General features: G+C 43.4%; 4 protein-coding genes and 3 long non-coding RNA genes across 11 annotated transcripts; 4 read left to right on the forward strand and 3 right to left on the reverse strand.

The window, feature by feature from the left end:
- Window positions 1-238: 238 nt before the first annotated feature.
- Window positions 239-18,539, reverse strand: LOC124313662. 2 transcript variants are annotated; one of them, XR_006910964.1, is made up of 5 exons: window positions 18,529-18,539; window positions 837-963; window positions 532-624; window positions 351-439; window positions 239-291 (listed from the first exon to the last, which is right to left on the reverse strand). It is a non-coding gene; the product is annotated as an uncharacterized LOC124313662 (long non-coding RNA). The 2 variants fall into 2 exon arrangements; XR_006910965.1 differs by having other exon boundaries at window positions 351-459.
- LOC124313625 lies at window positions 1,010-3,032 on the forward strand. 3 transcript variants are annotated; one of them, XR_006910907.1, is made up of 5 exons: window positions 1,010-1,130; window positions 1,226-1,399; window positions 1,485-1,634; window positions 1,715-2,017; window positions 2,848-3,032. It is a non-coding gene; the product is annotated as an uncharacterized LOC124313625 (long non-coding RNA). The 3 variants fall into 3 exon arrangements; XR_006910905.1 differs by having other exon boundaries at window positions 1,485-1,628; XR_006910906.1 differs by having other exon boundaries at window positions 1,485-1,628; window positions 2,857-3,032.
- LOC124313652 lies at window positions 10,310-12,787 on the reverse strand. Its single transcript, XR_006910954.1, has 7 exons — window positions 12,725-12,787; window positions 12,498-12,575; window positions 11,876-11,930; window positions 11,551-11,810; window positions 11,205-11,347; window positions 10,712-11,097; window positions 10,310-10,601 (listed from the first exon to the last, which is right to left on the reverse strand). It is a non-coding gene; the product is annotated as an uncharacterized LOC124313652 (long non-coding RNA).
- LOC124313476 (extensin-3-like) lies at window positions 13,033-13,813 on the forward strand. The gene is made up of 2 exons (XM_046778424.1): window positions 13,033-13,168; window positions 13,251-13,813. Exons 1-2 carry the CDS (start codon window positions 13,154-13,156, stop codon window positions 13,629-13,631), a joined length of 396 nt encoding a protein of 131 aa, XP_046634380.1. The 5' UTR covers window positions 13,033-13,153; the 3' UTR covers window positions 13,632-13,813.
- LOC124313435 (extensin-2-like) lies at window positions 14,563-15,256 on the forward strand. The gene is made up of 2 exons (XM_046778359.1): window positions 14,563-14,669; window positions 14,760-15,256. The coding sequence occupies exons 1-2, from the start codon at window positions 14,655-14,657 to the stop codon at window positions 15,234-15,236; spliced, it is 492 nt and encodes a 163-aa protein (XP_046634315.1). The 5' UTR covers window positions 14,563-14,654; the 3' UTR covers window positions 15,237-15,256.
- On the reverse strand, window positions 15,299-17,790 carry LOC124313093 (monocarboxylate transporter 14-like). 2 transcript variants are annotated; one of them, XM_046777815.1, is made up of 8 exons: window positions 17,662-17,790; window positions 17,072-17,214; window positions 16,892-17,005; window positions 16,663-16,806; window positions 16,092-16,587; window positions 15,803-16,032; window positions 15,630-15,730; window positions 15,299-15,568 (listed from the first exon to the last, which is right to left on the reverse strand). In XM_046777815.1, the coding sequence occupies exons 2-8, from the start codon at window positions 17,184-17,186 to the stop codon at window positions 15,443-15,445; spliced, it is 1,326 nt and encodes a 441-aa protein (XP_046633771.1). In that variant the 5' UTR covers window positions 17,187-17,214; window positions 17,662-17,790; the 3' UTR covers window positions 15,299-15,442. The 2 variants fall into 2 exon arrangements, with proteins under 2 accessions (XP_046633771.1, XP_046633772.1); XM_046777816.1 differs by lacking the exon at window positions 17,662-17,790 and adding an exon at window positions 17,340-17,644.
- On the forward strand, window positions 18,534-19,312 carry LOC124313386 (putative eggshell protein). The gene is made up of 2 exons (XM_046778299.1): window positions 18,534-18,648; window positions 18,753-19,312. Exons 1-2 carry the CDS (start codon window positions 18,634-18,636, stop codon window positions 19,140-19,142), a joined length of 405 nt encoding a protein of 134 aa, XP_046634255.1. The 5' UTR covers window positions 18,534-18,633; the 3' UTR covers window positions 19,143-19,312.
- The last annotated feature ends 1,858 nt before the right edge of the window (window positions 19,313-21,170 follow it).

Here is a 21,170-nt window from a genome sequence, read left to right on the forward strand (position 1 = left end):
TTATCAGAGCGGGTGAGTGACCACCGGCGGGCGTTAGTTAGTTATTAGTAAGGGAAACGGGGCCACAGAAAAGAAGGGAGCCCAGAGAGGCACTTGTAAGTTATCTACATCTACCTAATTTATTGATATTGATTGAAAGCAAGCTCTTCTGTAACCGTCAACTTCTTCAAATTGTAGCAAGGGTTAACCTGACATGAAATAAAATGACTAATTAAGAATACAGTAAAAAAAAGATAATTCTCTGCATATTCCACTTGTGGCTAAGGTCTGGAACAGCAATGAGGGATTAAACTAAAAAGATGATTTAGATGTCAATTTTAAAACAAGATTGCAGTGACAGCGAGTAATACCTCAAATGAATCAATTGAAAGGAACCACAAAAAGGAAGAACTCAGCTGCTCAGGTAAGTACTTGCAATATGGTATGTCTGGAATATCACCTATAAAAATCAAACAAAAACTTCAGGACAAACACAATTGATTGTAGATGCATAAAATGTTATTTAGTTTATGTGATCAAACTGCAGCTCACCATTATTAAAATCAGAAAAGAAAGTCAATTAAGTGAAATGACAACTCACAGTTCTTGAATTCATTTGAGATTCGCCATTTACAAAACGTGTATCTGAAAGACAAGAACAGAAAATTGTAAGATTGCTGTGATATTACAATTCTTGATTTCATTTTTAGTATAGGCGTTACAGCTGCAGGATTGAACCGATTGATGACAGCTTATTAGAATTCCTGGCTAGCTTCAACAATGGTCGTCATTACGTCTGGCAAATGATGACAAATTGACTGGTAAATATGCATTAGAACATTAAGTTAAAATAATACCAAGTTCATTCGTCTTTCAGGTTTTCAGTTTCAAAAACATTATTGCTAACTTAGGCTGAATATTGATTTCACTTTTCGAATTCTTTCCATGTTCCACATTTCAGTTCCTTGGGAGCTTGACAACTGTCTCGTGTCTCGTCTAGCGGTTGTTCTTAACAATTCACACGATTGTCCAGTGTGCCGCTAGATGGTGTTTGTATTGTTTTTAATATGGCGAAATGTATAAAGAGTTTTGTCATCTTCTGTTTTCGAATTTTCATGTTTTACTGCCCAAAATCAACCAATTATTTACATGTAAGCTTATTGTTATTATTCTAACTACATAGTAACAAATTGTCTATCACTCACGTGACCAATCGACTAATTGTGTACTTTACTTGGAATTCTAGAAAATGTACCTGCCGTCTAGTCATCAGATTAAATTTGGACTCCATTTTAAAAACCAGTTGCTCAACCCTTCTGTGACTCACACACTCAGCTTCATCTGCATCATCCTCTCACATCTTAGACAAAACCGCAAGCTGTTATGCCCAAAAGTTGTGGCATTGCATATACGGTTACAGGTAAGCATAACCTTCCTAATTTACAATCTCATCATCCATCAATGCAATAAAATAATCTCAAAATTCACACCCATTTGTTTAACAGGTTCCTTCTTGCCTGAAAGATGTTGACACCTTTGAACACTTTTGGTGGGGTTGTTGCGTCATGAAATTGTATTGTTGCCATTCCCTGCATCTCCCACTTCAAAGCTACAAGAAATGAGTAATAGGAAGCCTACAACAGTTTGAGGTAAAGGTGTTCTTCTATGTTCTCGCTTAATCATGTATCATGGGCCTCAATGCAATGTTAAAACCTTTTTCTGTTCTTTGCTTTAGGAATTCATAGGTTGTGTGGTATGCCATTGGATCCATCGGATTTCGCGAGTCAGCCGCCGATGTCAATCTACAACGCAGTTTCTTTATTGGAATTGTGTGGTCTTGGCACAGAGATCCTTGATGCTGGCCTTTGTCCATTACAGAAGAGTGACTTCTACCAACTCTCCATCCTTATCTTCGCTACCCACACTCATCTAGCTTCTCTGCTTAATTATTATGCTGCCAAACAATTTGTCGTACTTAACTGACGAGTTAGACCAGTCGCTTCCGTCCGCCTGTCACTCTCCACGGAATCATGCCCAGGTACCCGGCAATTGACTTATTTTCTTAGATTATTTACTAGTATCTAGTAGTAGTAATAATCTACTTGCGTTAAACTCTGTGTCTGTGTCATAATTCCAAAATTAAGCCATAGCTATCTTGCGCGCAAACGAAGTGTTACTTAGACGTGGTTTTTTTTCTAACGCTAGATGGCTTTTCGATAATTTTCAGCTGTCAAAACAGTCAGTTTTAGTTACTTTGCACATCTCTTTAAACATTTATCGGCAGTTATTGTGTGGAAATTTTTTAGTGGTAACTGACGATAACTATTCCGCCAACAAAGCTCACTTGTTAAATTATCGATATTTGCTTTTTTTCTACTTCCGGTTTTCTCATTTCAGTCAGTAGTTCAGTAAATATTCAGTCGACGCACAAACAAACAACATATTCGTGATCCTCGTTAAATTTGTGGTAAAGTTCATGTTTTGATTTTTACGTACGCGTACTTCCGGTTTTGAGAATTTTCCTGAACTATAGTTCAGGAAAATTCTCGATTTTGGCCAAATTTTGGATTTCGTTTTAATCACATCTAATCGACCCCAAATTTCATGGAGATCATGAATATGTGGTTTAATTTGACGTCAGCTCAATGGTTGAGGAGCTGGGTTACTTCCGGTATACTTCCGGAATTTTTTTTTTTTTACTAGCAAGTGAGCTTTGTTATTTGTACAGTTCTCAATTTTGTTAGGTAGATTTAAAGCAATTTAAAGAGTCCTTTAAAGTTTTTAGCAAAAAATATGTACTATGTGACTGTTATGTAACTTTTATTTGCATAATGGCATGTCACTAAGAATGTTTTTGTCTTTATTCAGGTAATGCAGATGAGACGTCGAGAAGATGGAATTCCGAGACTCGTCATCAACGTGGATCATCGCGACCGGCACCGAGACTCAGACTCGTCATAAACGTGGATCATCGTATTGTTGGTATTATTTCGTTATGTGTTAGTTAACCCGTTGGCTGCCACGCCTTTGTTCTCCCCTAGCTCCTTAGCACGGGCCGCGCTGTTTGGTCTCGTGGTTTCCATGCCGCGGGGTCGGACAGTCGCACCAGCCCAAAATTCGCCGCAAGGCGCCTGTTAGGCAATGCACCATAGGGACTTCCCCCTTGTCGATACGGTGATGGATTCTAGAGGTTGTGCATTTCATCTTCTCCTGTCACCGTGTCAGCCCGGACTTGTCAGCAATGGCAAGTCCCTCCTTGGTCATAGATCCTTCTGACGTGGCGCGTAGAGTAGTAGAAAAACAACCTACGGGTTGTATGGCGTGGCAGCCAACGGGTTAACTTAAGTGCATGTGTGTATATGTGTATGTATGTATGACTTGTATGTGATTGTAAAATGTGGTGGAATTGTGGTTCGTCTGCTGTCGAACCGATCGGACGTGTGTAAGAGGTGCTCCTCCTGGATTGAATTTTTAGAGTGGAAAAACTTGATTTCTGTGCTGTGTAATCCACCACCAACATTAAACTTGCAGTGCTCTTCAATCTGAACTCAGTTTTGTTCACTTTGCTGCATATACTTTATTTTGACATTCCATGCTAATCTCGTCCCTACGCACCACGCTACGGCTCGAGTCATCTCTCTTCTCCGCCAGATGGCTGCTATCCAGCACGCCAACAACGCCACTAGATGGCAGTAGCCACCGTTCCTTGAACGGCTACTTCATATTGAGAAACCATATTGGCATATGGGAATTGGAAGTTACTGATCAACCAATTGGACGAATTGCTCACTAGGCTTACTCGGCACTCGCCTAATTGCTTCGGCACGAGTGATTGGGCAAGTCAAGTTTTATACAGTTCCTCTTCTCATTTAATCAAGCCGGCGGAGCCGCCTTTTCTCTCAGTGACCAGACCAACACCTAGCGGGATAACTCCCACTGACTCACCGATCATACTACACCAGAGCTACTACACCGACCAAACTACACCACCCCTCCTACTACTGCGACATTGGCGAATTTGGACGACATTGGAAGTGAAGTAGAAGTTAGACTGGCGTCCATCATCACCTGGGAATTTCGTCTGTTGTGATCTGCGATTGGCTTCTGGGTGAAATGTGGCAGGGAGAAAATTATTCAGTAGTTCAGTAAATATTCATTCGACGTACAAAATAACCACGAAGAAACTGGCCAGCTGGCAGTTTACGTCGCAGTCGCAGTCGTCCAGATCTTCAACCCGAAGAAAGCAACATTTACAATTATTATATTTCATTCTTGATCGTCCGTTTGTCCTGTTCAATATAATAATTGCTGTGTGTCGTGTGACGAGAGTTCATTGGTCGATCTCGTCAGATCGTCCGTGGATATTCCCCCCGTTTGTTTGAACTCATTGGTCGATCTCGCCAGATCGTCCGTGATTTCTCCTTTTATCTCCCGCCCGATTGCGTTGGTCGGTTCCGCCGGACCGTCCGCAAAATCCTGTTTCACTCCGTCGTCTTTCGTCAACGCCCTTCCAGTCAGCTGTCACAGTGTCCAGTGTCCAAGTGTCCAGTGTCAGTGTCCAGCTATTCAGCCCGCCATCTGTTTCCGTCTGCTGTTTCTACGTTCCAGTTGTTCCAGCATCGTTGTCCGGCTTCATTGCCCGTCAGCTGACTCTTCACCTCCGCTCAGTTTGTCCGGCTCGTTGGCCCGCGTCAGCTGATTAATTTTCCGCCAGCTTGTCCGCCTTCCGGCCAGTGTCAGGTGGTTTTTTCATCCGTCAGTTTGTCCGGCTCGTTGGCCCGCGTCAACTGACCGGCTCTACTACACCGATTCTACTACACCGACTCTACTTCACCGACTCTACTACACCGACTCTACTACACCGACTCTTCTACTCCGACTCTACTTCACTGAATCGGGGCAGCCTCTGGCCATCCGTCTATCCGTCGACATGGAGAAAGCCTGTGGCAACAGTGCCTGCAGAAATACCTTCATCTGCCACAACGACAAGAAGAAGTTTTGCTCCAACCGCTGCTACCCTTCTGTCATTGCCCGTGCGGCTGCTAAACAGGCCAGCAGGAATGGTGCCCTGGCTGGGGCAACTAACCGTGCCTCTTTGGATACTGTGAGGACTACACCTGCTCATACTCCTGCTCCAACCTACTACGAGACGCCTGATGACACCTCTACTCGTAAGACAAGGGACGATTCATGGATCCCATCACCACACTCGGGCTGCTCTCCCCCCACGGCACGCTTTGGCAGGCCCCGTCGGGATCCTGCTCCTTCGGCTAACTTCCCACTGGCAGGCATTGATGCACCACATCCGGCTCTTTTCCCTTCACACGCTAGGCCACAGCCAACGCCTCCAGCGACAAGACGAGCTCCTGCTCCACCTACCATCAATCTGCCAGCATGCGTCTCTCACCAAGGCCCTGTCGTTCCATACCAGCCAATTTCTTCGCCTCACTCTCCTCTCGGGACTTCGCCTACCACGAACTCCGGCGCTTCCAGTCCCTCTCTCGAACTAGGAGTAGACGATCTGGACGGCAGCTTGCCTGACGAAGAAGACGGTCCAACTCCTGCCAACCTCTTCTACGAACACTGGGCTCCCATAATCATGGAGTGCTCCTCCAGGACTGAGCTGGACACGATCGCATCTGATCTCGCTGCCGACTGGCACTCTCGCACTTCGAAAGACGACCCACCTAGCAGTGAGGCCTCTAGACCTCCTCGTCCTCCTCGTACGTCACCTCAAAGGTCCAACACGCATAGGCACCAGTCCAGGCAACAACAGCGAATCCGTCAGAAGAACAATGCCAAGCGATGGGAGGCGGCCAGCAAACTCCAAGCACTCTTCAAAAGATACCCGAAGAGGGCCGTACGCAAGGTTCTGGGCGAGACATCGCAGTGCTACACTGGCTCCATCGAGTCCGCCACACTCTTCCTCAAGGCCACCTATGAGCAGCCTCGCCCTCCGGAAGCGGACATTATGGTAGCGAAAGCGGCGTACGACGCATGCTCTTGGGCCCCTCTGTCCGATGACGACCTCTCCTTGCTCTCACTTCCACCATCGAGCCAGGAGGTCGCACACAAGCTCAAACGGGCCTCCAATACTTCTCCTGGAGCTGACGGCGTTGAATACAAAGACATTCTTCGTCTGGACCCTTTTGGGCGGCTGCTTGAGCTCCTCTACGCTGCGGTCTGGCTCTACGGCATTCCTGCCTGTTGGAAATCGGCTCGCACCATCCCGGTATACAAGAAGGGCCCTACTGACGACTACGGCAATTTCAGGCCCATATCGCTGCTTTCCACCATATACAAGCTCTTCTCGAGCTCCATAGCATCCCGCCTTACCGCAGTCGCGTCCGACAATGACTGGTTGTCATTTGAACAGAAGGGCTTCCTTCCTGGGGTCCATGGAATACAAGAACACACCATGCTGCTGGAATCGGCCATCGAACAGGCCAAGCTCAAGAAAAGCCGACTCACCATCTGCTGGCTCGACCTTGCCAACGCCTTTGGCTCGCTCCCCCACGATTTCCTCCATCAACTCTTTCAGAGTCTTCCGATCCCGACAGAGCTCCGTGACATTCTCACTGACATCTACACCAACAGCATCTTCCAGTTTGTTGTCAACAAGGAACTGGTCACCGTTCATCCCACGTCCGGTGTCCGTCAGGGAGATGGACTAAGCTCCATCATCTTCAACCTTGCCGCTGAGCCCCTCATCCGCTGCGCCAAGGATCCTACCAACCAAGGCTTTAATCTCTTCGGCTCCCTGCTGAAGGCCACTGCTTACGCGGATGACCTCTCCCTCATTGGATCCTCTCCTGATCAGCTTCAGCCTACTCTTGACGCCATGCTTGCTGTGGCGGCGAAACTCGGGCTCAGGTTCAACGTCGCAAAATGCTCTTTCCTCTCCCTGTCCAAGGGTAAGGCCACCAACTCATCTCTCCTGCACATTCATGGCACCTCTCTTCGCTGCTTGGAGGAAGGAGAGAGCGAGTGCTACTTAGGAGTCCCCATGGGCACTCGTCTAACATTTCGACCCGTCTGTGATCTGCCCGACAAGCTGATTAAGGTCGCCGATTCTGACTTGGCGCCTTGGCAAAAACTGGAGGTTTACAGAGCCCACCTACTGCCGTCTCTCTCTCATCATCTCGCCACAGGGAGGGTCCTTCGCGGTTTTCTCAATGAGATGGATGCTCGCTGTGCCGAATTCCTCCGTTTCGTTGCCAACGTCCCCCACACTGCTCATAACGGCTTCCTCTATTCTGATCGCAGGGCTGGCGGCTTAGGTGCCTCTCAACTGGCAAAAGATTCGGACATCTGGATCATCGCTCGTGCCACTCAACTCCTCGATAGCAACGATCCGGTTGTCCGCCTCACTGCCAGAGCCCAGCTCAGCCAAAACATCTCCAGGGGATTCGACGGCAAGCCACCTGATCCGCTGCCTCTTTCTAACTACCTCTCTGGCTCGTTAGAAGGTGGACTCTATGACACCCGTTTCTACAAGTGCGGCTCCAATACCTGGTCCCGTGCCAGGAAATCAGCACGAAGACTTGAGGTTAGGATCGATGTATCCGGCGATGAATCGACCAAAGTGATCGCCGACGACGTCTCCTGCCTCTCTCTGAAAGCTGTAAGGGGCCTCCGCACAGTCATCCGGAAACGCTGGACAATCTCCCTCACGAATGCCTTGCATCAGGGCAGGGTAGCAAGGGGGCTACTACTTGACCCATCTAACGACGTTGCCCGCCTCTCATCTCATCGGACCTGCCTCTCATTCAACGAGTGGAATCTCATCCACAAGAGCCGCCTCGGCCTGCTTCCGCTCCTCGGGAATCCTGGTTGCTCTGCTCCCAACACCAAGTGCAGGAGATGCAAGGTCGATGCCGAGACTACCTCACACGTGACCAGCCATTGCCGCAGTAATCTTCCGGCCATTGGCCGCCGACACGACCTTGTGCTGGCGGAAATTGTGAAAACCATCACCAGGGCCGGCCATGCAGCGTCTGTCAACAGAGTCTTCCCTGGCTCAACCCTGAGGCCGGACATAGTCATCTTCTCGACCGACCCACCAACAATAATTGATCTCACCATCACCTTCGACGCTCCTGAGTCCCTTGACGCTGGCCATGCCAGAAAAATAGAGAAATACAGCTGCCTGGGGTTAACTCTCCCCTTCGTTATTGGCGCCTTGGGATCCTGGCTCCCTTCAAACAACGCGGTTGCTGTCGCCCTCAACATCCCCCCGGCTCCTTGGCGCCGCCTCCGGAGGAAGTGCCGTCTGATGGCTATCCAGGGATCTGTCTCCATTATTCATCGCCACATCCGCGGACATGGGGATGACCAGGAAGCCTATACTCCAGCTCCTTAATGGTTTTGCATGTGATTATATGACATGTATCGCACGAATTTGTTCTCCATCGTTGCATCGTAGTGTATTATATCTCGTTTTTCATCGCTCTGTATACTATTTCCATTGTTCCATCTCTCGTCTAACTTCGCCTAGTCAATTGAAATTCCTCATCGTACATCTACTAATCTTTTATAATGATATGTCTTTGTCACGCCGTCGTGAAATACAGCTCTATGTCTCAGGAAAATTCTCGATTTTGGCCAAATTTTGGATTTCGTTTTAATCACATCTAATCGACCCCAAATTTCATGGAGATCATGAATATGTGGTTTAATTTGACGTCAGCTCAATGGTTGAGGAGCTGGGTTACTTCCGGTATACTTCCGGAATTTTTTTTTTTTTACTAGCAAGTGAGCTTTGTTATTTGTACAGTTCTCAATTTTGTTAGGTAGATTTAAAGCAATTTAAAGAGTCCTTTAAAGTTTTTAGCAAAAAATATGTACTATGTGACTGTTATGTAACTTTTATTTGCATAATGGCATGTCACTAAGAATGTTTTTGTCTTTATTCAGGTAATGCAGATGAGACGTCGAGAAGATGGAATTCCGAGACTCGTCATCAACGTGGATCATCGCGACCGGCACCGAGACTCAGACTCGTCATAAACGTGGATCATCGTATTGTTGGTATTATTTCGTTATGTGTTAGTTAACCCGTTGGCTGCCACGCCTTTGTTCTCCCCTAGCTCCTTAGCACGGGCCGCGCTGTTTGGTCTCGTGGTTTCCATGCCGCGGGGTCGGACAGTCGCACCAGCCCAAAATTCGCCGCAAGGCGCCTGTTAGGCAATGCACCATAGGGACTTCCCCCTTGTCGATACGGTGATGGATTCTAGAGGTTGTGCATTTCATCTTCTCCTGTCACCGTGTCAGCCCGGACTTGTCAGCAATGGCAAGTCCCTCCTTGGTCATAGATCCTTCTGACGTGGCGCGTAGAGTAGTAGAAAAACAACCTACGGGTTGTATGGCGTGGCAGCCAACGGGTTAACTTAAGTGCATGTGTGTATATGTGTATGTATGTATGACTTGTATGTGATTGTAAAATGTGGTGGAATTGTGGGTGGAGGTGGGATAATAAAGCAATTCCTTTTAATATGTTGTTCATTGTGAATGTAATAATTTATAACAGATGTTATGCACAAGTATTAAAGGGACTTAGAAAATTTATTGGCAGAGTCCGGAGATCAATGACTATGTAGAAGTAAACATAAAATTTTTCATAGAGTCCATTTGTTAGGGCTAAGTTAGATAAAGATACAAGAGTAAGTTAAAGAAAAAACGCTAAGTTGTACGTCTCTTTCTTAACTTGACCAGAAAATGAAATTCGTTCAAGTATCCGAGTGTTCTGGTTTTAAGCGACTTAAGCAACAGTCGTTCTTCTTGAAAATCAGAATACGATGCAATGTTAAAATGCTTGGAGGTGTTTAAAGTCTTACAAGATAATTACTCGCATTAAAAAATTTATTCTCATTAATTTCAATTTCAAGTTACGAAGAGGCTAGAGAAGCATAGGTTGGGATGTAATAATCAGATGCCGTAGTGGTGTTGTAACTCGGTGCAGAGTAATATTTCAAAGATTCAGTGTAGTAGGTCTGAGAAGCACAAGTAGTGGTATAATACTCAGGTGCCTTGGTGTTTCAGTGAACAAGAGCTCCAGTGTAGTAGCTGGGGGTAGCGTAGATTTTGGTGTAGTTAACTGGAACCTCGGAGTAGTAATTCGGATCAACGTAGTACGATGGAGAAGCCGCTGTGTAGAAAGTAGGTACCGCAGAACACTCGGCCGCCTCAGTTGTGGGTAAGTTGCAGGGTGCAGAGTAGTATTCAGGGCCTCGGTGTAGTAAGCTGGAACAGAGTAATACTTGGGAGCCTTGGTGTAGTAAGCTGGGGGAGCATACGTAGTCGCGTACTCCGATTCTCTGGTGGTGTAGTGCTTGGGAACCTCGGTGTAGTAGGCTGGAACAGCGTAGGTTGTGGTGTAATACTCCGGTGCCTTGGTGGTGTAGTACAGGTGGGCCTCGATGATGTAATAAGCGGGAGCCTCGGTATAGCAGCTGGGATCTGAGTAGTACTTGTGGGCTTCGGTGTAGTAACTGGTTGTTGCGTTTGTTGTTATGTAGTTAGGCGGCGACGTTGCGGTTCTGTATCCTCCATACCCATGAGACATCGGTAGTGGTCGACATAGCAATAAACGATAACAAACGGTAGAACGACGCCATAGTTAACTAAAAAATAAAGACTTAATATTAATATTAAGAATAAGTTATAAGTGGTATGTTAACACATAGAAAAAGTAGAATTGATATAAAACTCCATGTAAAAACGGAACATTTACCCATGAATGAGAATTGGAAGAATGCAGTTGATGACTGATACAGCACTACAGTTGTTGCGGTGTGTAGTAGCTGGGAGCAGCGTAGGTTGTAGTTTAATATTCGGGGACCTTGATGTAGCTATCAGCCTCTGGTAGTAGCTTGGAGCAGAGTATTATTTGGGGACCTCGGTGTAGTTGACTGGGGCAGCATACGTGGCTGTGTAACATTCGGCCTAGCTTCTCAGTGTAGTAGTTGGGGGCCTCGGTGTAGTAACTGGTCGTTGCGTTTGATTTTGTTTTGTAGTTAGACGGCAGCGTTGCGGTTTGGTATCCGCCATACCCAGGAGACATCGGTACGCCAGTCGTCGACACAACGATAACCAACAGCAGAACGACGCCATAATTATCTAGACAATAAATAATTTGAAAACATTCAGTTATCAGTGGCATATTAACAAACATAAATAAAAATTAAATCGATTCAACACTCCATGTACAACAAACGAATGTTTACCTTCGATTACGAATGAGAATAATGCAGTTGGTGACAAATTTTGTACTGCAGTTGTTATCGGGTCGGAGATACTCTTTCGACTGATCTCTTTTGCCTTTTCTATTTCCTTTTAAACCAATTTTTCTTACCCTCACCTCTCAAGCCTTGCGGCTATTCTACCTCCTTGATAATGATGAAAAACGTCCCGTTCTCACCCAACCTCTACACCACTGCATGACACGTTTTACGTAATGATCTCCATGACCTTCGATTGAAATGCAAACTGGCCTTTCCTTCTGCAGGATGACGTTGCTGCGGGGATGGGTCTACAAAGAGCAATATCAAAATGAAAACCAAATTTCTTAACCTTGCGGCTATTGTACCTGCTTGATAATGATGAAACACGTGTCATTCTCTTCTCACCCAACCTCTACACCACCACATGACACTTTTACGTAATTTTCCTTATGACCTTCAATCAAATTCATTGGAAATTGAAAAGTTTCTTTCAACCTTACCTCTCAACTCAAGCCTTGCAGCAAAATGTTGAACACGTGTCTTACTCAAATCCCACCCAACCTTAAACCACCGCATGACACTTAAGTAACGTTCCTTATGAGTTATGACCTTCAACCAAATTCATAGGAAATGATAGTACAATACTTTTGTTTTAGATAATGGCTGAAAAGTACCTTCTCAGAATGGCTTCAACTGGACGTTAGAAAAATGACAGCATCGTAGATCTTCCTGTGGGAAAAAAGCGAAATTATTAATTAACAAATAAAACTCTATACCAGTTGTTAACTTGGAAAAATAGCCCTATCTTTTGTAAAAAGCCTTGATATGCATGCATTTAATAAAACCAAAGTATACAGCATTCCAACTGAGAGTTGATAATGTTTGATGTTCTGTTTTTTTTTTTTTTTTAAATTTGCATACTACTAGGTGATTTAATCTACTAGATTTATCGGTCTTTGTTAATCTATTAATTAATAAATGAATTTATTCCTCAAATGTGGAAGATTTTACCTATAATTCTAAGTGAAGAAAAACAAAAAAAACTGAGCAATAATTTATGATTAATACATTTTCACGAAGCGTTGAATGTGCATATATCAAGGTCCCAAATATCAACTGTAATAGCTATTGCCTATTGGGGTCTGGGGCTGGTCTGGGGATTCGAGGTTAGAGAACTGTCTAACATTAGACAGTTTATACTTAGACAAAATTACAGTTACTCGGTGCCCTCTCTATTTAAACAGATAAAAATATTCCTTACAACAGAAAGTCATGAGAAGATTAAAGAAATATCACTTCTTGAACCAAACATTCCAACACAACGCAGACGACAACGACAACGATAAAGTAGTACGAAATTTCTCTACTAGGTGTCTGAAAAGGAATGACGCGGTTTTTTTCAAAAATGATGCAAAGTTTATAGAGTAGACGTAGATTATATCAGTTGATTTGAGAATAGTTGATGAGTTCAAGTAGAAAAATTAGTAGAAAAAAGTGCCAAGATTGGAAAAATTGATTAAGACCTTGTTGGGTTTCGCAAAAAGGCCCCGCCAACTTTGTAAACTCAGCTAAGTGACTGTATGCAAACCAGTCAATTCTCAATTGACAATTAGAACCACATTTATTTTCTATTTATAACGAATTTTTTCTCCTTTTGTTTTATACCGCTGTACAGTGAACCGCAAACCCAGTTAAGGTCTTTTTAAAGTAAAAAGTACTTCGTCTTTAAATATGGGGTGGTTCTAATTTTAGTCACACACCCCCAGGCCAAGGTTAGCACGAAAGTGAATTGATGTGACATCAATGACGTGTTCCAACCCACCAGTCCGTTCTGCCTAGATACTTTTCTCCTATAAATACCGACTCACGTCAAGTCGGTAGTTACCACTTGCTCCTTTCAGCAATTCAATACAGCTTTTCTGAAAACAACAGCAAGAAAAAGACAGACCACAATGGCCAAATTCACTGTAAGTTAACTTTAATTCTATCATTGATTAAGCCAGGCAAGGATTTTAAATTTAGTTTGTTGTTTCCCCAAATATTCTCCAGATCGCTGTGATTCTTGTTTCTTTCGCTGCCGTTGCAATGGCCAATGGATACAATGGGAAACCCTACGAGCAGCCTGCCCCTTACGGATCTTCTTATGTCCCCGAGAAGAAACATTACGAGACTCCATCATCATACAACATGAAGCCCAAGGCTTACGAAACTTCTTACGAGAGGAAACATTACGAGACTCCATCATACTACATGAAACCTAAAGAGTATCGTCAAGCCCCAACTTACAACACGAAGGCATACAATCCACCTCAACCCTCGTACCAAATGAAAGCCAAGGCATACAACCCTCAACCATCTTACGTGCAGTCTAAAGGATACGACAACAAGTATGAGAAACCCAAATCTTACGGAAGCTACTCAGCTTATTGAAAGTCATATCTATAACCGCCAGCCATAAAGCCGCACCGTTTTAAAAAACTCTTCTCTCTTCAACAATCCGTCGAATTTCTCTGATCAAGTGCATTATTATATTTTTCTTTAACTTTGACTATCATGGCGCAATTATCGTTGGATTATTTCAAGGAAATGAATAAATTGCATAGTAAACCCCATTACCGTCTACATTTAATTCAGTCTTGCCTAACGTCGCTGGCCTTCGCCTGCAATTATCAATTTCGTTTTTCAATCAGGATCGCGAGATTCCAATTTTTCATTAACAATTCATTTGCGAATCTCAAATATGAGATTCGTAATTTAAATTAAATCGGGAAGCGAGTCTATTCTTTTAAGCAACTGCAGTTGCTACATTAGAAAAGGAAAAGATCAGTGGATGTATAAGAAACTTCCTATAAAATGAGGTTTCGTTTTTATCTTCAGCAGGTGAAAGTATATGTTGGTAGAGACATGCGAAGTTTCGTGTTGCACCTGTTACTCTATTTAACCAATCACCGTTTCACTCCATCGTCGCTATCAAATTTCCTGTTTCCGACTTACGGTCCATGATCATTCTGATCGGCGACAACTTATAGCAGGGCGTGGTGTGTGGTAACAAAATTGTTAACAAATTCAATGAAAAATTTAAGCGAACCGGGGGAATTCCAATGGTCACAACTAAACGTTATTATAGTTAAAACCCGCCCTTAAGCTCAATGAAACAAATCTAAATGCTGCTTTTACTTGTCCAGTGAGACAAATTTAGAAAACCACTGATTCGTGTTTTATAGTACGTCGCGTAAATCATTCTCCAAGGATTTTATGAAACTGAAAAAAACGAGGGCGTTATCAATGCCGCTTATTTGCGCTTTCTCACTGTCGCCATATGCCGACCGGCTTTTCCACTTGCTATAAATACTGACCGTCTCCGAGTCTACTGTCATCAGTTGTTTGTTCCAACAATTCAACAATAACACCAACAGCTCTCTTGAAGAAATAGAAACAGTACTACAACACAAAATGGCCAATTTCACTGTAAGTTTCTATCTACTAAAATGCTAGAGTATTTTATGTTTGACTACATACCTGTAAGTTATGAGTGACACATCCTTGAAACATTTGCAGAGTTCCTTGTTTGCTCTCGTCGTTTTGGTGGCCGTCTCCATGGCCAGCGATCCTTATTCCTACGGTGGAAGCAAAGGATATTCACCATACGGATCCTCGTACTCGGTCAAGTACGATATGGACTACAAGGGCCCAAAGGGATACGACAAGGGTTACGATAACAAACCTAGCTATGGTTATCACTCTGCTCCTTACGGCTACGACAAGAAACCAAGCTACGACTACAGTCCTCCATCTTACGGTTACGACAAGAAACCTAGCTACGAATACCAGCCTTCTTCTTATGGCTACGATAAGAAACCAAGCTACGATTACAGCCCACCTTCCTACGGATACGACAAGAAACCTAGCTACGAATACCAACCTTCTCCTTACGGCTATGGTAAGAAACCAAGCTACGACTACAGCCCCCCATCTTACGGTTACGACAAATACGAGAAACCCAAATCTTACGGCAGCTACTCCCCAAGCTATTAATTCCATCACCAGACCCACCAGTAAAAAATAATCGGAATTATTTGACCCGAATGCCTTTACACGACCGCAAAATTCCTAGTATCTATTTTTGAAAAAAATCTGTAATTGTCCATAACATGTGGAGAATGTCGAATTAACTAACGAAAAAAAAAATAAATCTCACTTAATTTCAACAAACCGGAAATTATTCAATTTTTGGAAAGACTTCATTTTCGATTAGCGAAGAACAGAGCGCCTATTGTGGCGATCGCCGATAAAAGTTCCATGACAGAAGCGAAGACAAAGGCCAACCAATAAGAGCGACCTGGCGTGATATCCACAATAAGTCCTGCCTAATAATTACGAAAAAGAATGACACAATAATTTCAAATAAAATAATAAACAAATACTTACGATCGGTGGACCAATAAGAATGCCAATTCCTCCGAAAAACATGGAGACGCCAAAGATTCGATTCAAATTTTCACTTCCGAAAAGCGCGCGCGGAACGAGAGCTAAAAATAGAACCATTAAATTGAATGGGACGAAATCGAAAGCGGATTCATTGGACCATTGTAGTAAATTACCGAGAAACAAACACTGACAGCCGAAAGTCACGCTGAATAAGAAACCTTGGATAATCATCTGGACGCCGTTCACCACGGTTGGAAAGGAAGCAATTGTTATGGCGCAGGCTATCTGCGAGATGGCGTACAGTTTCGTGACGTCTAATTTCCAAACGGTGATGAGTGGCCCTATAACTAAACGGCATATGAGATCTCCTATCCCCATCGTGCTCAGCATGATGATGTAATATCTGTAAAAGGGAGAGAGTTACTACAACGCTAAATTCAAAATCTGAACAATTAATATTACTCCATCAGATCGAGAGAACGGGCGTAATCCGCCAGTAGAATGTACGGAATGGACGTGGCCACCGACCAAAAGAAGCAGCTGAGATGAAGCATAGCAGCGCAGTGATTCTTCCACTTTGAGTCGGTGGTGGGTTCATCGACGACAGCAGCGACTTCAGAGTTGAGATTATGTAATATCTCCTTGATTTCCTCGTCCGTGCATTTCGCCTCTTTGGTTAGCGGATGGCTTTCCAAATTGGTGATTTCTATCTCCTTCGGACTTCTTAACGGGAAGATCAGAGCGCCCAGACACGTCAGCTGGAGAGTGCAGGCTCCGGTGATGAGCAAAGCTCCTCTCCATCCAAATTCGGTGATGAGAAAACTAAAGAGCGGACCGAAGATGAAAATGCCCAGCCCAACACCGGACTGGCTAAGCGAGAAAGCGATGGCGTGTTTCTTGTTGAAACTGTCCGAAATGGCCACGATCCACGACGTGTAATTCAAACAAAGCCCGAACGCTATACATACAATAAAGTCATCCAGTTTAGTTGTGTAGATTCGTGATAGCGTAATTCAATGATTTTATTACATACCTGTAATCCCGCCGTAAGTGAAAAAGAGCATAGTCAGACTGGGCGCTACGCTGCTCAAAGCCAGTCCGATCATGGATGTCATGCCACCGATCATAACCGTCCATCGGCATCCAATCCGCCGTATAGAAAATGTGGCTATCGGACCTAGGGTAATAATAATAATAACAGGCGGCCTTGAACAGATTTGAAAGAAAGTTGTCTGGATCAAGTTTCTCTCTATGGTAATAACCTGCCAGCATGTAGATGCCGTTATTGAGCGATCCGACCCAGGCGGTAGCGGCCCGAGAGGCCTGGAACTCGTTCAAAAGTATTGGGAAATACATGCTAAAAGTGAAGTAGACGCCTGTAAGTATATTAACAGATAATCATTGCAGAGCAAAAGACAAATTGTAACATCAGAAAAGTTTACCCGAGGAAATCGCCGATGCGAATAGAGCGGCTACAGCAATAATCCATGCCCATCCAGCATCGATGTCTGGACTCCGGCTGGTCGGAGAAATCGCACACAATTTTTCTTTTTTCATTCTTCTTCTTTAATTATTGTGTTGATTCCTAAATAAACGATTGGAAACCACCGATTACACATTGACACTCACACTTTTCCCGCTATCAACCATTTTCCATTTTGTTTATCTATTCGGCTATAAATTAGAATAATTTCCCCCTAAAATGATTACTTTTGGCGAAAGATTTGCAACACTTTTGCTTTCTCTTCTTCTTTTTCTGGGTTTCAACAAATTTTAGAAAGCCAGACATGGACGTAAAAAAAATCAGTTTCTTCAGTTCCAACAGCAGCAATTTACGATTACTCAACTCTCTGCCGAACAATCTGGAGAGAACTAAAAACGCAATCGAAAGATGTTGCCCACCCAGTCCTACTGTATTTTCTGATCTAGAGACTATATGGGGATGAGACGTTAAACAGGACAGCACAGATGTTAGTCGATCGAATTCACTGATACGGAGTAACACTACAGCAGCAGAAAAGCAACTCGATACCGGTGGTGATGCTGCTGATGGATTCCCGCGCATGCGCTTCTCAGCCGAGCGAACAAAACAAACCAAAACAAAACTGTCGCTATAAAATCTGAACTGCGGAAAAGCACAAAGTCTTCTGCTAGAACGCAACTTGGCAATCTAAATGATAAATAAGACACATGTGCTGCTCCACAGCGTATATTCAATTTTTTTTTTGTTGTTGTTGCGTCGTTACGTGAAAAGAAAATCGAACGGGGTATGCGCATGCGCTCTATACACACTATTCAAGGATTTTTTTTAAATCAAAATTTGGGGTCAGATTAGAATGTTTTGCTTTCTCTTCGAGTTTCTTCTTTTTACGTTTGACAAGACATCCATCATCAGGCAACGTCTTATTAAACCGGTCCGGCAAAAAGCGATAAATCAGTCTAAATCGTCTGGTAGAACCATGACCAATAAGAGAGTCACCATCAAATTATTATGGTGGGATTTCCATACAAGCCAGAGTGACGTCATTTTTTTGTTGGAAAACTCATTAAGCAGAACACGTGTCATTCCATTCTTTAATTTCGTGAGGGCATTAAACACATGACTGTCCTTGCGAGAAAAATCTATCGCTAATTAAGTTTAGAAAATCTACAAATTTCTTAAGTTTAGTACGGTAACACCGAATTTGTTTACAGTTGTTTGGTTGTTTGTTACGGTGCGTGAATCCGCGCACCTTGGACGAACTAAATTGTTTCCTCGGTCGGCAAAAATAAAAAGATCGTTCCGTGTATTATTGCCGGGCAGGCGGTCCTTCTTCAAGGTTTTGCCATGAAATCTAAGACGAGGGCGTCATCAATGCCGCGTGCTCATCGGTCCGTGCATGTTCCCTCATATAAATACCGGCTGTCTGCGAGTTCCACTGTTATCAGTTGCTCCTTCAAGCAATTCGACAATAGCAGAGCTCACAGCTATTTAGCACCAAAAAAAAACAACAAATCAGTTGACATGGCCAAATTCGCTGTAAGTTAACAACAAATTTCTTCTTTCTTTCCTTTTTTTTTTTAAATTTGAATTTGGCGCCGTGCATCTTCTGTATCTGTCCACAATTTCCGAAATTTTTTCAGACCGCTTTAGTTTTCGTCGCTCTCGCAGCCTTCGCCATGGCTGATGGCCCATATTCCTATGAACGTCCCTACGAGTCCTACGGAGAGAAAAAAGGATACGATGCTTCCCCTGACTCCTACCACAAGAAAGATAGCTACGGTTATGGTGCCTCCCACGATGACTACGGATACAACAAGAAGCCAAGCCACTACGAGGCCGTCCCTTACTATTCCGGCAAAAAAGATTACTACACTTCCCCTTACGACTACAACAAGAAAGATAGCTACGGTTATGATGCCCCCTTCCCAGTCACCTATTACAAGCCCAGCACCGGCTATGAATCCCCCTCATACGGTTACAGCAAATACGAGAAACCCAAGTCTTACGGCGGCTACTCACCAAGCTATTAAATCGTTCCACTGACCCATCATCAGCAATTGACCCCCCCTGACGTATTCAAATTCCTAGGATGTTTTTAGCATTTAGTGTATGTATTATTGTGTATACTATAAGATGAGTTTGGAAGTTTCTGTGAATGTCGAACGAATAACTAATAAAAACAACTTTTTCTAAAATAAAATCAACCGACTCTAGAAAAAGTTTGACTTTAAATGCAAAGGAATCATTATGCAGGATTTTCGTGGAAATTTTACAACGTCCGCAATGAAGTTGAACTAGCAGGAAAGTTCCATACACAAAATGTGAAATGCCCTATACAGCTCATATGGCAGTAGAGTTATTAACAAAATATCAAGTCAGGCACAGAAATTTCTTTTTCACAGGTACTAATTAGACAAGAATTTCACACAGTGTAGTGTATGGTGTAAATCTGAGCTGTGACCATAGAAAATTAATTTAATGGTATTAATTATGGTATTCAATGTCTCGGGAATCAATTGGTCGATGTATTCGCTTTACTTGAAATGTTACCGATTCTATTCACGGTCGATTATCTAAACCCTATGTCATAAAAAATAAGCGCTATGAATGTTTCTCGATCTCATGTGAAATTAACCGCTCGGGTGGTTCTACAGAATTGCTTGGTCCTTCGATTAAAAGTTTTGATAGCGTTTAATACGAGGGCATATCGTCATCAATGCCATGTTTTTTTTATCGATTGTTATTTTTTCCGTCCGTTTATTCGTATAAATACCGTCCGTCCGGTTGTCTACTGTCATCAGTTGCTCATTCCGCCCGATTCCGGCAATACGAAAATAAGAGCTCCTCTTGCAAAAATATTAAACATCTCATCATGGTGAAATTTACTGTAGGTTCATAATGGGATCTCAAATTCGAATTTGTTTAACGATGGATCTATTGGCTTAAGCTGCACTTTTGTCTTTTGTGTTTGAATATTTTTCAGGTTGCCTTAGTCCTTGTCTTATTCGCGACTGTCACTTTGGCCAATTCTCCGTCGTACAACGGGAACTGGAAGGGAACCTACGGACCTTATGGTGAGACATTTCCCAAAGGTAGCTACGAATACGACCAACCTTCTCCTTATGAATACCGCGGAAAACCAAACTACGTCCCCCCTCAATACGGCAGCCGCAGCCTCCCATCTTATGGCTACAACAAATACGAGACACCTAAATCTTACGGCAGCTACTACTCACCCAGCTACTGATCATCTAAATTGTCGACCTAACTTTATCCCTCCAATATTCCCTTTGTGTTAAACACGAGCCCTTTCGTATCAGTGCACAATTCAATAATTCTCTGCGTGATTGTAATACAATGATACCGTTTAGCCACAGACAAAGTTGTGAGGTACAAAACCGAGCCTTAAGTCGTTCTACAAATGAGTTATCGTAGTCCGTAGTACTACGTCACGATTTAAACCAACTCCACCAAACAGTCACAAAGGAAGAATAGAGATAAATGTTTCCTACCTTACAGCCTGGGAAATACAGCCAGGCATCCACAAGTGGTCCATCCACTGAAGAGTTGACTCCACCAGGTGGAATAAGGGCCTCAGACTCGTGAATACACTCACATGGGTGTACACGAGGACAGAGGGGATTTAAAGAAATGGGAAAAAGAGAGACGTAACTTGGCCGACATTGGTAATTTCTCCATTCAAACAGGATGCTGTTAATCTAAATAAAAAAATTTTTAACGGGTTAGGAAATTGAAAATAAGAAGTTCTTTTTTTTTCTCATTGACGCCTACAAATGCTGAGGATGAAGGTGGAGTCTGCCAAGCATGAGATTAAAATTTCGACTGTGATGGTCTTTAACTTGATTTCTTCAGATTAATGGGCGGAGAAGAACACGACTTGGAATATACTGTGTGAAAACACTTATTACCACAAAGGACGCAAGAGCCCCATCAAATTGATAATGATTCCATCCTTGACAAAATCTGTGCTAAGGCGTGTCCACGTGTGATATAGGAGTAAAACCTAAAAAATGACAATAACGTACGATCAAACACAA

The sequence above is a fragment of the Daphnia pulicaria genome, chromosome 9 (genome assembly GCF_021234035.1).
Source record: "Daphnia pulicaria isolate SC F1-1A chromosome 9, SC_F0-13Bv2, whole genome shotgun sequence".
NCBI lineage: Eukaryota > Metazoa > Arthropoda > Branchiopoda > Diplostraca > Daphniidae > Daphnia > Daphnia pulicaria.